The sequence below is a fragment of the Phacochoerus africanus genome, chromosome 11 (assembly GCF_016906955.1).
Source record: "Phacochoerus africanus isolate WHEZ1 chromosome 11, ROS_Pafr_v1, whole genome shotgun sequence".
NCBI classification, from domain to species: domain Eukaryota; kingdom Metazoa; phylum Chordata; class Mammalia; order Artiodactyla; family Suidae; genus Phacochoerus; species Phacochoerus africanus.
This window is the reverse complement of record NC_062554.1, coordinates 115,482,302-115,496,095: the sequence shown is the minus strand read 5'-3', so window position 1 is coordinate 115,496,095 and position 13,794 is coordinate 115,482,302. Positions and strand designations below refer to the sequence as shown.

Sequence of the window (13,794 nt, the reverse complement as noted above, 5' to 3'; positions counted from 1 at the left end):
CCGCTGGCCTGTGCCACAGCCATAGCAACATTGGATCTGAGCCATGTCTGCAACGTACACTGTGGTGTAGTGAGTTAAGAATCTGACTGCAGCAGCTCAGGTCACCACGAAGGCACAGGTTCCATCCCTTGCCTGACACAGTGAGTTAAAGGATCCAGTGTTGCTGCAGTTGTGGCATAGGTCACAGCTGCACCTCAGACTCAATACCTGTTCCAGGAACTTCTATATGTCATGGGTATGGCCATTACAAAAAACATTTCTCCCACTTCTTTTAATTTTTAGCATCTTTATTAAGTAGAAGCTTGGAACTTTTTTTTTTTTTCTTTTTTGGTCCTTTTTTAGGGCCACACCCACGGCATATGGAGGTTCCCAGACTAGGGGTTGAGTCAGAGCTATAGCTGCCAGCCTACACCAGAGCCATAGCAACATGGAATCCGAGCCATGTCTGCCACCTACACCACAGGGATCAAACCCCGGTCCTCAAGAATGCTAGGTGGGTTTGTTAATCACTGAGCCACAATAAGAACTCGCAGAAGCTTGGAGCTTTGACCTAAAAAAATAATAGCACCTTTCATTAATATAGTTCTTTCAGTTTATAAAATACTATCACATACCTTGTTTGACAAGGAGGTCAAGTAGGTGGTATTGCTGAAGGATATGAGATGAGTTTCACGGAGGTTGGAATATGAACCCAAATCTTCAAACTCCAAATTCAGTCTTCTTTTCACCATGCTACCTGATAATTAAGAGAAACCAAATATCAGAAAACAATTCTTAAAAATCCCTCAAGAAAGACTAGTTTTTTTTTTGTATTATCCTTTCATGAGAACACATTAGTTGAATATGGAAAACTAAAGGCATTCTAGTGATAGTTCTCAAGAAAAAGATAATCTTAGAATGTTAGTCTTTATCTTTCTACCAAGATCTTTAATAGTAAGTAATATGTTGCTTCAGAAATAAATTTCTAACTAATTCTATCTTAGACTTTAGTAGGAAGGTCAATAGGAGGGGTTTTTTGGTTTGTTTTTGAACATGTGTCTTGCTTGTGCTCTTATGTAAGCAATAAGATTTAGAAATAAAAAGCTAGAGTTCCCGTCGCAGCTCAGAGGTAACGAACCCGACTAGTAGCCATGAGGATGCGAATTTGATCCTGGCCTCGCTCAGTGGGTTAAGGATCAGCATTGCTGTGAGCTGTGGTGTAGGCCACAGACACGGCTTGGATCTCGTGTGGCTGTGGCTCTGGCATAGGCCGGCAGCTACAGCTCTGATTGGATCCCTAGCCTGGGAACCTGCATATGCTGCGGGTGCAGCCCTAAAAAGACGGCAAAGAGAAAAAAGAAGTGGCTGAACTCCTTTGTGGTGCAGTGGGTTAAGGATCCAGCAAAAGGGAAAAAACCTATATAGTATTCATGTTTGTCTCCCATTTCCGTTGCTTTATTTGCATTGTTACAAAGTTTCTTGCTGATTCATATTGTGGAAAAAAGAATGTTGTATTTATTATGTTCATCTTTATAGTTGATTAATTTGTTAAAAGATTGGACCTTGTGCAGTGTTGGTGGTATAGTGGTGAGGATAGCTGCCTTCCAAGATTGGACCTTTAACTCCAGAAAGCAATATTCCTTATCCTGCTACTTCATGGCTTTTTTTTTTTTTTTTTGGCTTTTCAGGGTCATACTCGAGGCATATGGAGGTCCCTAGGCTAGGGGTCCAGTTGGAGCTACAGCTGCTGGCCTATACCACAGCCGCAGCAATGCCAGATCTGAGCCGCGTCTGCGACCTATACCACAGCTCACAGCAACGCCAGACCCTTAAACCACTGAGCAAGGCCAAAGATCGAAACCTTAATCTCATGGTTCCTATTCGGATTTGTTTCCACTGCTCATGGCTTTTTTTTAAGTTGAGATGTCTAGACCCATTTTCTATTCCGAAAGAATATTAGCATTATTTGGAACCATGGCACATGTTTAACTCACTGTAGTTAAAAGTCCTTGGCATTACTTCAGTTTGACTAAAATAAACTATAAAATTTACTTCAGAGAAAATTCAGTTTAAAAAAGGGGAGTTTCAGAGTTCCCATTGTGGCTCAGCAGGTTAAGAACCCAATTAGTATCCATGAGGATGCAGGTTCGGTCATTGGTCTTCCTCAGTGGGTTAAGAATCCAGCGTTGCCCCAAACTAGGTCACAGATGTGGCTCAGATCTGGCCTTGATATGGCTGTGGCATGGGCTGGGTGCTGCTCTGATAAGCCCCTAGCCTGGGAACTTCCATATGCCATGGCTATGGCCATAAAGTCGGGGGAAGAGGGGAGGGCATTCCCTGGGGCCTACCAGGTTAAGGGTCTCACATCATCATTGCTGTGGCGCTGGTTCAGTTGTCGGCCCGAGAACTTTTGCATGCTTAAGGCACAACCCAAAAATTAAAAAAAATAAAAATAAAAAACGATGGGGAAAAAAGCACGTTTATAGTTGACTTCTCTTTCAAATAAGAAAATAAAAAGAGCAACTTCTTTTTTTTTGTCTTTTTGCTATTTCATGGGCCACTCCCGGGGCATATGGAGGTTCCCAGGCTAAGGGTCCAATCGGAGCTGTAGCCACCGGCCTACACCAGAGCCACAGCAATGCCGATCCGAGCCGCGTCTGCAACCTACACCACAGCTCACGACAATGCCGGATCCTTAACCCACTGAGCAAGGGCAGGAACCAAACCCTCAACCTCATGGTTCCTAGTCGTATTCGTTAACCACTGCGCCACGACGGGAACTCCTAAAAAGAGCAACTTATACCAAAGATTAAATTGCTGTTCCCTAAATATAAATCCCCTGTATTTTTTTTTTTTTATTCAAATGGTACTCAAAGAAAGAAACAGTGCCTTATTTTTATTGGAAATGTCTGAGTAATAAGCTACTTTAACACTAAGGTCTGGAATCGGGCCTGGTCATTTTGTGTATGGTGTGAAATATGTTGAGCTGTATATGTGCTTGGCTTTATGCACTAGGCTGTTAGTAACAGGCTGGTGTTGCAGAGGGAGGCGAACACCCTGGCAAGCCAGTCACAGCCCCCACCACCACCTCCAAAATGGCCTGGAATGATCTCAAGTGAGCAGTTGAGCTTGGAATTGCACCAGGTGGAAAGGGAAATCGGGAAGAGAACCCGAGAACTGAGTATGGTAAGTGTTAAGGTGGGAAAAAAGAGGGAAAGTAAAAGGAAAGCCTCTGTGTAGTTGTGTCATAGAACTCATGGTTCTAGAGTTCTGGAATGATCTAGAGCTGTAGAATCATCACCCCAAGGCACTGCAGTGGGTGGTTAATACTTAGAATAAGTGGCATGAAGATGGGCTGCCTCCCTATTTTGTATTTCTCTCCTCATTCCCTTTTGATTTGAGTGTGTTCTTTGTCTTAGTTTTCTACATTACAAAAAACTTGTAGGGAAAACAAGATAGTTATCTGGAAGTTACTGAATTTCTCTTAAAAATACTGATTAAGGAAGCAGCTGGTTTAGTGTTTTTTTGCAAAACCATCATGAAATAACATTTTAGGTTTCACAGATCTTAGGTTATTGATAACCTATTTTTGGTCAAGAGTGAGATACCATCTACATATTCTTTCCTGTGGAAGTGTATCAATAGATATGCTTAGGGTTTGTTTCATGGTGCAAGAACATTCATTTCAGTAAATTTTGAATCTTTGGAGATTGCATGGTAATTGATTTTTCTCTTGCATAGTTTTCACATTCTTTTTAAGTAAACATGTTGAAAAAAATAATAATGTATTGGGGAAATATAAAAAATATAAATAAAATTTTAAAATTACATGAACAGATGAGATATTTCAGTTTTTTGTTTGCAGTAAGTATGTTATAGGTGCTTATTAATTTTTTTTTTTTTTTTCGGTTTTTAGGGCCTTACCTGTGGCATATGGAGGTAAGGAGGGCTAGGGGTCCAATCTGAGCCACAACCACAGCAACACAAGATCTGAGCTGCATCTGTGACGTATACCACAGCTCATGGCAACGCCAGATCCTTAACCCACTGAGGGAGGCCAGGGATTGAACCTACAACCTCATGGTTCCTAGTTGGATTCGTTTCTGCTGTGCTACCACGGGAATGCTGGTGCTTACTACATTTTGACTTTTTCTGAGTTAGCAGTTTTTTTTGTGAAATTTCTCTTCCTGGTTGTCCAGCTTGGGTAGTGAGCAAATGGACTCTACTCCATTATGTTTTTGGATGTGTATCTCTTTTAGTCTGCCTACTTCTTTGGTCATTTTATAGAACTAAATATGATTTCTCTTCAGTGTTTTGTATTATCTATATCCAGTCTCTTTTCCATTAGCACCATTAAATAGAATATAATTGAATTTATTTCATTTTCTTTCAAAGGAGAACCAGTGTTCTCTGGACATGAAAAGCAAATTGAATACAAGTAAGCAAGCAGAAAATGGACAACCAGAACCACAAAGTAAAGTTCCAGCTGAGGACCTTACATTGACATTCAGGTAAAGAAAGGGACATTTGCATAATCTTATATAGTCATGACAACATTATCCTCAGAAATATAATTTGATTTCTGAAATATTATTCTGTATATATTGAGAAAAGAGTTTTTGCATAAATTTAGGAGTTAATGAAACCTATATTAGATCAAACCCAAGGTTGAATTATCTGTTAATACCTAACAAATGAAACAAAGGAGATTTTCTGCTTCCATCGCCTTCCCCTTGTTTTTGTTTGTTTTTGCTTTTTAGGGCTACACCCTCAACATGGAAGTTCCCAGGCTAGGGGTCAAATTGCTGCAGCTGCCAGCCTTGGCCATAGCCACAGAAATGCCAGATCCAAGCTGCATCTACACCCTACACCTCAGCTTGTGGCAATGCTGGACCCTTCACCTATTGGGTGAGGCCAGGGATCAAACCCACATCTTCATGGATACTAGTCAGATTCTTACCTCCAAGCCACAATAAGAACTCCTGGCTATTTAAATCCATGCATTATTCTGGGTTCAAAATAATTTTTTACACTAGGAAACTCGCCGAAGCAGGGGTCAGCACTTTTCCTTAAAGGTCAGATAGTAAATATTTAAAATTATGAGTCTTACCATGTCTGTCAACTCTCATTCTGCTATTGTAATGTGAAAGCAGCCAGAGACAATGTGTAAACAAATGAGTGGGCTGTGTTCTAGTAAAACTGTTTAACAAAAACAGCTAGCTTGCCTTAGTTTGCCAACCGCTATGCCAAAGCATGAATATGGAGCTGTACTTTAAAGTTTTAGACATTCATGTATTTTTCGTATTGTTAAAAGAAAGGCCCTGGAGTTCTTGTCATGGCTCAGCAGTTAGCGAACCTGACTAGCAACCATGAGGACTCATCCCTGGCCTCGCTCAGTGGGTTAAAGAACCGGCATTGCCATGAGCTGTGGCATAGGTTCACGGATGCGGCTCGGATCCCGTGTTGCTGTGGCTCTGGCATAGGACAGCAGCTACAGCTCTGATTGGACCCTTAGCCTGGGAACCTCCATGTGGCAGGGGTGCAGCCCTAAAAAGACCAAAAAAAAAAAAAAAAAAGAAAGACCCTATTTTACCCTACTAAATAATCATTTTTATCTTTTTTAAAAAATTCTAAATACTTTTTTTTTTTAATGTTAACAGTGATGTGCCGAATGGATCAGCCTTGACACAAGAGAATATCAGCCTCCTATCAAACAAGACCAGCTCTCTGAACCTGTCAGAGGACCCCGAGGGAGGAGGGGACAATAATGACTCCCAGAGATCAGGAGTTACACCCAGTTCTGCTCCCTAAAATATGAGGAGTCCTACTTTTATCTTCTGCTCCTAACCAATTTGTGGGGCATAGGGGTAGGAAAACGGATAATTTCTAAACCTTTTCTCTGAGGATGGTCAGAGAAATCCAGGAAAAGCACCGGAGGCAATGTGCACAAACACCACTACTAAAAACAAACCCTGCACATAGTTCACATTAATGCATTTTTAATTTAAGAAAAAGAAAATTAGCAGTATCTGCAAGCAATTCAGATTAAATTTGTTTTTGTTCTGTGAATGAACTTTATTTTAATAACTTTGGACGCCTTGGATCCAGGGCTTTAAAAAAAAGATATTATATATACACTCTGTTTGATTAATTGTATGATCTTAATGAAGTAGGTTTTTCTTGTATTTTGGTATTATTACATACCCAGTGTCTAATTCCTTACCTCGAATCCTTTCCAACTCTTATAACTCCGTAAATTACAGTAGACAAAAAGCACCGGCCTTTTCTGAGAATTCTATGGTGCTTGAGAAACAGACAGTAATAGACTAGTTATTAGAAAATGTGCAGCAAACCAACATTTCAGAAGAGCTGTTATTTGGAAGCCATACTTTGCTTTCCTTTTCTGGGTCAGTAGCTTCATGTGTAGGTAGGTTTTTCACATGGCATTAAAACTTTTTCTTTTGTTCAGGAGGGCTTTATTTCTTTTTGAAAACTTCATTTCTGTATTACAGACCCTTTCTCTTAATGCAGTCAGAAATCTGAGCCAGTTTTTAGATTGCTTAATTAGATTTAAATGAAGATTGTTTTGAGGATGAACTGTAATTTATTAGCACTGAAAATATCTGCTTGGTTTATTACCTGTATTTAGCTGATGGTTGTATATTGAGAGCTGTGCTTTTCCAAAATGAACTTTTACTGAAATCATACAAAAAACCAAGACAGTTGACTATGTTACTTAAAATGAGCAGAGCCACATTATTTCAATGGATGCTTTTGTTTTACTCTCAAAAACCAAAAGTATAAAATTCCTATATACTGGAGCCCTTGGCTTTCAGAAAGATTTGGCAAATACAAACTGCCTGGATCTTAAAGATAGTTTACTAATTGATCAGTTGTTGCTGTTTAGAATCACTAGCACAAGTAGGTAGTAACTACCTAGAAGTGAGTTTTTGTAATCTTGGCTTTACAGTATTGAAAAGATTCTTCATGAAAATGTTGAAAATAATAAGGAAGACGTTCTGCTGCACATATTCTAATGCCGCATGTCTATACTGAACTAAGACCATATAAAACGTGTTTAGTGGGGATTATTTGATACAGTCACCCTCCCTATCCCTATGTTTCCCTAATTTTTAAAAAACTTCCCTCTGGATTATACTGCTAAAACAGAAAGCACTGGTTATGTAATAAGTTACTGCATTGCTTTGGTTGGGTAAAAGCAAGAAGTTTGTATTTTTCTTGTTTCTTATTTTCTTAACCCTTAACTCCTGCTGAGGTCATAAATAACAACCTCAGTCTAAGCTTTGTGTCCATCATACTGTTAAATGAAACAAAGGGTGGGGGGTGTAATACAGTCCTGCCATTGCCTACCAGTAGGAGAGTCCAAACAGAACACTCTTTTGAGTAGCAATTATTTAATTTGCCCAGTCAAGGCACCGTGTTTATATACTATTTCACATTGAATTTGATTATGCCCTACAGACCTGGCTGGTCAAGGATTTGATATACACATATTGGCTTGGGATTCGAGCTTTCTTTTTTATTTAAATAAAAATTTATATATATTATATATATACAGATATACATAGCTATATCTGTATATATATTGGGTATGTTTTATGGATTTTTTCGCGAGCGCAGCTGTTGCAATAAAATGACTGATTGGGAGGTAGAAGCACTGAATGAAGATGAGGCATTTTATCAGTTGATATCCATATTTTCATTTTTTTTTAAATACACTTGCTTGTTTGCCTTTTTTGTTTGTTTTCTTTGTGTGTGTGCTTAATATAACCCCCTTACATTTAATCTTTAAGTGCTTATTGTTTTTGGGGGGAGAAGGAGAGAAACTTTTTTATGTCTTGACAGAGTCCCAAGGTTTTCCGTTTCTCTTTATAACCGTAAAAGGCAACATTCTTGGCCTCTAACCTTCTGTAGGCAGATTTGGGCAGATCTTATTTCTCCTTTAGCTAATTCCTAAATTTTAGAAGCAGTTTTGGTTCAACTTTGAGCTCAAAATGATCTGGTATTGCAAAGGAATTTATAGGTATTGATTTTGTTGATGTTTGGAATAAAAGTAAAATTCCATTTTGAGTATCTAATGAAACTCCTAATAACTCATTAAATTGTTATTCTTGCTTATTTCTGTCGAATACACTCATTTTTGCTTTCACCATTTTGATTTTGTAAGCTGGGCAGGAACAGGAGTTAACTTCCATAGTATCCCTAGTCCGAATAAAACCAGAGAAGCTACTGTTTTGAATTGACTTTAAATAGTCTCTTTCTCTTTTTAAGTTGTTTTCATGGACTGGGGATTGGGCCGGCGTGGGGGGGCAATCTCTTAAATTGTAGCCTTAATTTTAGCTATACCTCTCTAAGGCCCCACACTCTAGAGGAAATCTGGGTGGGTAGAAAGGTAGAAGAAGGGTATATGGCCCCGTTGTGCCTGTAAGTTACCTATTTTAAATTGGTTATTCAGCCTTACCTCATGGGAATTCGTACAACTTTTCTAATGCTCACAGTTTTAGGAATTCAATAAAACATTTAAATTTTGGTTGGGGAGATTATTTTTGTTTTGTTTTTTTTCCCTTTTCTCTGTGATAGACCTTTTGGTATGATGTGCCTATGAGGGTAAATGGCCTATTTGAGCAAAACTGATTGAGTCTTTACCGCTTTTTGTTTAAAATCTGTGATTTTTCTGGCTTTTTAAATTTATTCCTTTAGAGACAGTTAAAAGATGAAACCAAATAGGAAATAACAGTTTTTATGCTTTCTGTTTTTTCAAATATTAATTTCTTCTGAAGATTGACTGTTTACTTTTCACTGAATTCAAAAGCATGACTCAGACATCTCAGATAAACATGAATAGTTCTGAGAAGGCTAAGGTAGAAGTAATAAACATTGTGTTCAGTCTTACTTGGATAACAAAACCAGAATTTTTTTACACCTAGGAATATGAAAGAACTTTGTCTGTTTCTTGCTTCAAGGGGTCTCTGGAAAAGGGTGGAACTGAGAATTAGATATGTAGATTCAATTTACTGACCTACATGTAGTTCTTTTGCCTTACTTGTAGAGACTGTCCTAAGTTTAATACCTGCCATGTCTCTAGTAATTTACAGAGGCTGAAGTGACCAAAGATCCATTCCGTATTACTTTTCTAATCAAAAGAGAAGTTAGTTATGTTTCTAGTAACTAGAACTATTATTATTCAAATAAGACGACACTTTCTAATGCCAGCTACAAAATATTCAAACTACTCAGAATATATAAATTTTATTTGGTACAGCATTAAATGTGGTTGATTCCCTTCTCCCATCTTATTTCCCTTCCTTCCTCCTAGTCTTGCTCATGGTTTTTTGTTTTGTTTTGGGTTTTTTGGTTTTCTGCTTAAAAGACATAAAAGTGATATGACTCTCAGTTGCTACCCTGAATATGTAACTCCATCAGACTTTTCATAGGTCTTCAAGATTGGAGTTCAAAGTTTGTTTTTTAGGCCCTTCTCTATCTTGCAAATTCCCCTTGATTTACCCACTGCCCTCCCCAATCTGCAACAGTGACAGTTTGCTGCCTCAAAACAGAGCATTCAGATGAATTCGCTTAGCCAATAACTTCTGTGAAGTTGCCTTTTCTAATGGTGTTATTACTCAGTGATGCACAAATGTGGTATTTGCCCTACTGGTAGGCAAACAAAGGTCTGGTTAGGAATGGAAACCTGCCGTTTTCTTTAAAGGAGAGCCAAAGACTTGTGCTTTACTCTGTTTTGGTTTGGGAGGAAATAGTAGCCATTTTGATTGTGAAACCTTTTAGTGTTTGTGTTGATTGTACTGTGTAAGTAGATGTATCTCAAGTTAACTGTCAAAGTTAGCTGGCCTTATAAAATGTAAAAGTAATGAAAATTCATCAGTTTCTCCAAACCAGTGAATGTCATCTTTTACAATATTGTGTGTAAGCAGTCCTTCCTTTTACTAAGATTATTTTGTCATGATAGCATCTTGTGTTTTTGTTACTTTACTTGTGCTTAAAGGACAATCTCCTATCTCTCTGGTCAAGTCATGGGACTGAGTAAAAGGATTCATGAGCATATGACTGGTGAGAAATAATTATTTATAGTTAGTACATGTTAGATTATATCCAGATTCAGAGAAAAGTAGATTCTTCCACTAAAGAGTACTTGGTTGCTATTACTTATATACAGATGGCAATAGATGGAGATCTTATCATCTTTTTTCTGCTTTCCTTTTGTTTATTTTAAAGAACTGAGTAAAGGTTTCGTCTATAAAATCTATCTGTAAAAAGTATTTGTAATTTTTTTATTTCATTAAAAGGAAGGGCCTAGTTACTTTTTTGGGGAACGTAATAACCTGCCTGGAAATTAACTGTAGGGTTTACTTAGATTTGTACCCTGAAAGAGTCCAGTTGTGTTTATTTTTTATTGGTGATACATGGTTATACTGTTTGCAAGGAGATCTCTTCCCTGAAAAAGCTGCCTATCCTTTTAGATAAAAATTAGAGCTCCTAAACTAAGGCAGATTTCACATTCATCATTAGCAATTGAACAAGCAAGCAGTCTACTACTGTCATCATTTTACATGACTGTCCATTTTGCTAGTCCACATGCATACCTTTCTGCCTTGAACAACTATGATTTTTATATTTATTTGTTGCTTCAGCTCAGCTTTATGAAAATTTTCCTGCTGAAATTACTCAGAGTTGTAGGTGGGTTGCAGTTAATATTTTTTAAAATTCTTATTTCAACTTTTATGAGCCACTTGAAAAAGAAAGCTCTTTTGTCAAGAGGTGCTATTAGTTATGGTAAACACCAACTTTAGATTTGGCTCTTAAGTTTTTCTTTGACTGCTAAAGATGTTTTCACATATATTAGATTCTAGTTGATATAGTACTAGTTATAAGGTTAACGAAGAAAAGGAAACTGCCACCACCAAGAAGAAATAACACCTTTTAATAAGAAATATGTTCCCAATGAGTGGGTTTTCAATACTGCACTGAACAAAGTGGGTAAAGAGCCCTTTGAAATCCTGTTGTGATAAAGGGACTTACCTCACCACTGGAATCCTTGTTTTCAGAGCCTCTGAATTTCCAGCCAAACACTGAATTTCTCCTAAACTTTATTCTGGAGCAGAACATCCCTAGAATAATAACATTTATTTTCACAAGAAAATAAGACACAATAACCCAAGAGAGAGAACTTAAAATAACTCTCCAGACAATACTGTGTCCAAAAATGTGTATTTAGAAAAATAAAATCCTGTGGAGTTTATCCTAATGTACATTATATACAAGATAAGGTGACATATTCTTATATTTGAGGTTTCATTATTTCTAGTTGAGTCTTTTTGTGTTTATTTTGTTGTGTTTTTAATTTAAACTCTTAAGTAGAGCTCACAAGTCTTTGGCATCCATTCCAGGTTGTATACTCAGAGTCATCTTATAACTGGAAACTGTCAGGTGGCCCCCTACCCCAACCCCAGCTGCTATATGAAAGGGTCAAGAAAAGAATGGAAACAAACTATTGGGTGGATAATTGGTAGCCTTTTTAAAATTTTTTCACTTAATTTTTTAAAATCACCATTTATTAGTGTAATCTTTCTTCAGTGATTGGCTGCCATTCTCACAATAATATCCGACCACCCTGTAAAATACTCCTCTGATTCCAAAGCATGTTAAGCTTTTGCATCCTCTGTTAACTAAGACACTGTCCTGAGAGCTATTTTTCCAGGTGGATTGTTGCCTAAATTTTCTTTATTCCCTCTTTATTCTTTCCCTTCTCACTTTTTGGGAACGAGAAGAACTTGGGGGGGAAAAGGAGTTCTTTTTAAAATTTTTTCATTTATTGATCCATAGGTTTCATTATCTTTATGATCAATCTATGACTTTTTGGAACAATAGAAGTGGAAAAAGTGAATTAAAATAATGAACAAAACCTTTCACCCACTTAAACATTTTCCAGTTGTGAGATTCCTCGTCTTGTGTGTGGTCTCTTCTCCTTGTTAACCTTACCCTCTTACCCTTTTTCCCTGACTATGGTCAATCTGGTCTTTAGGCTCATACCAGTCTCCCCGAGACATTCTGCAGTCATTATCACCTTTTTGGGTGGATTTTATTTTGTTTTATTTTGTTTTTGTTTTTTTAAAATAACTTTTTAACATTGATGCATATTTGCTTGGGTTAGAGCTTGTGTAATTTACCAATCGTATTGATTGTATGTGATTGTGCCCTGCAGAGGTATATTTAACAAGACAGAAATAATCTAGGTTAATAAAGGAGCCCATGAGATTTGAGTCAGATTATAAATGACTTCATAAAATCACTTAAAGTTCTTATAAACTAGTGCTAGACAAAACACCATTTTTTTTTTTTTAAGTTTTCTCACATTCCTTTGGTCCTTGTTCTTTATTGCCTGCCTCCACCCACCGGTTCAGAAGTTAAAATATGGAGCCTTAAAGGGTCAGCTGATTTTTGTATTGCTAAAGTTTGTGAAATTGTACTTTTTCCAAGTGTTTGCAACTTTTCTTTAAAAAGTGACCATAATGAATTGGAATTTCACAAGCTGCGAATAATTCTCCAGCACCTAGCAAACTGTGAAATCTTCTTTGAAGACTATCTCCTGAAAGTTATTTTGAAATAGGAAAAAAGAACCATGTTTGAAATAGACCATTTTCTTCTCTTTTTAAAAATCTATTTATATTTCCAATTTTTAAACAGCCTTCAAAAAAGTGAGGTGGGAAAAAAAATAATAGGAAGATATTTAGGACAGCAAAACTCTGAGTCTGAGTAAGTACATATTCTAATTCTTATAGGGCTTTGAGAGGATGAGGGCCATCTTTTTCAGTTTTGTATTATTATCTGTGTGCAAGTTGGTTGTATCTAAGATGCCACATTTTGTTAAAATGGTGTTTATTAGCTTGGAAACTGACTCAGCCTCATGTTGCTCCAAATTAGTGTTTAAGGCTCCCATGAGTTGCAGATAAAAGGATTATTTTAATAAGTAGAAGGAGATGATTCGCCTTTTGGTTTGTAAATATATAAAAGTGTCTATAAGGTCTTTACTTTCTGTCAGCATTTATATTAAATGATAAATTAATGAGAAACGTGTAGTCTTTTTTTGTAAATGAGTCTGTGCCATCTTATTCTAACCTTGGGATTGTTTCTCATACCTTTTTTATGGAGTTGTGTTTTTTGTTTTTTAGGTGAAAAACAGAAGTAGATAATGTACACAAATATTGTTGTAGTAGCCAATTTTATAGATATCACAGGAATTAGTCCAACACTACAGAAAGAGTCCTCCATTTGTTATACAGTGATTGTACTTTATAATTAAAGGTAATGATCCTGAGATCCTAGAGCCAATGTTCAGTGAGAACTCAACTGTGGTTAATGTCCAAGGTACTAATTTTTATGGCTTCTCTTAATTTCAGGGCCTTTTTATGTTTAAGCACCATGGCTTTGCTGGGTACCTTCCTGAGGCAAATATTTTTTGTCTCTATTCTTATTGTCCTATTTGTTCTGAAATCCCCACCAATTAGTCATTGCTGGCATTTAGAGGATTTTCTCTTAGAGACCACTGTAAAATATACTTTAGTCAACTCAGTGGCAGGGAGAAGAAAAAAGGAGGGGAAGGGAGGGGACTGCTCTAGATTAAAAGGAACTTTAGAGATAATAAAATCAAATGTAATGTGTGAACTTTGGATCCTAATTCCAACAAATCAAACATTCAAAAACATTTTTATAGTTCTGTGGTACAACGGGATCAGTGACATCTTGGAAGTGCCGGGACACAGGTTTGATCCCTGGCCTGGC

The 13,794-nt window shown here is 37.2% G+C and overlaps 1 protein-coding gene across 5 annotated transcripts in view; it reads left to right on the top strand.

Moving 5' to 3' along the window:
* RC3H1 (ring finger and CCCH-type domains 1) overlaps positions 1–13,085 on the top strand; it is an 88,742-nt gene extending 75,657 nt beyond the window's left edge. For 3 of the 5 annotated variants that reach the window (XM_047754458.1, XM_047754455.1, XM_047754454.1), the window contains 3 exons: positions 2,995–3,165; positions 4,375–4,490; positions 5,640–13,085. In XM_047754458.1, the coding sequence (XP_047610414.1) occupies positions 2,995–3,165; positions 4,375–4,490; positions 5,640–5,790 (438 nt within the window). In that variant the 3' untranslated portion in view covers positions 5,791–13,085. The remainder of the gene's footprint in view (positions 1–2,994; positions 3,166–4,374; positions 4,491–5,639) is intronic. The other 2 variants (XM_047754456.1, XM_047754457.1) reach the window with 2 other exon arrangements.
* Positions 13,086–13,794: the final 709 nt, after the last annotated feature.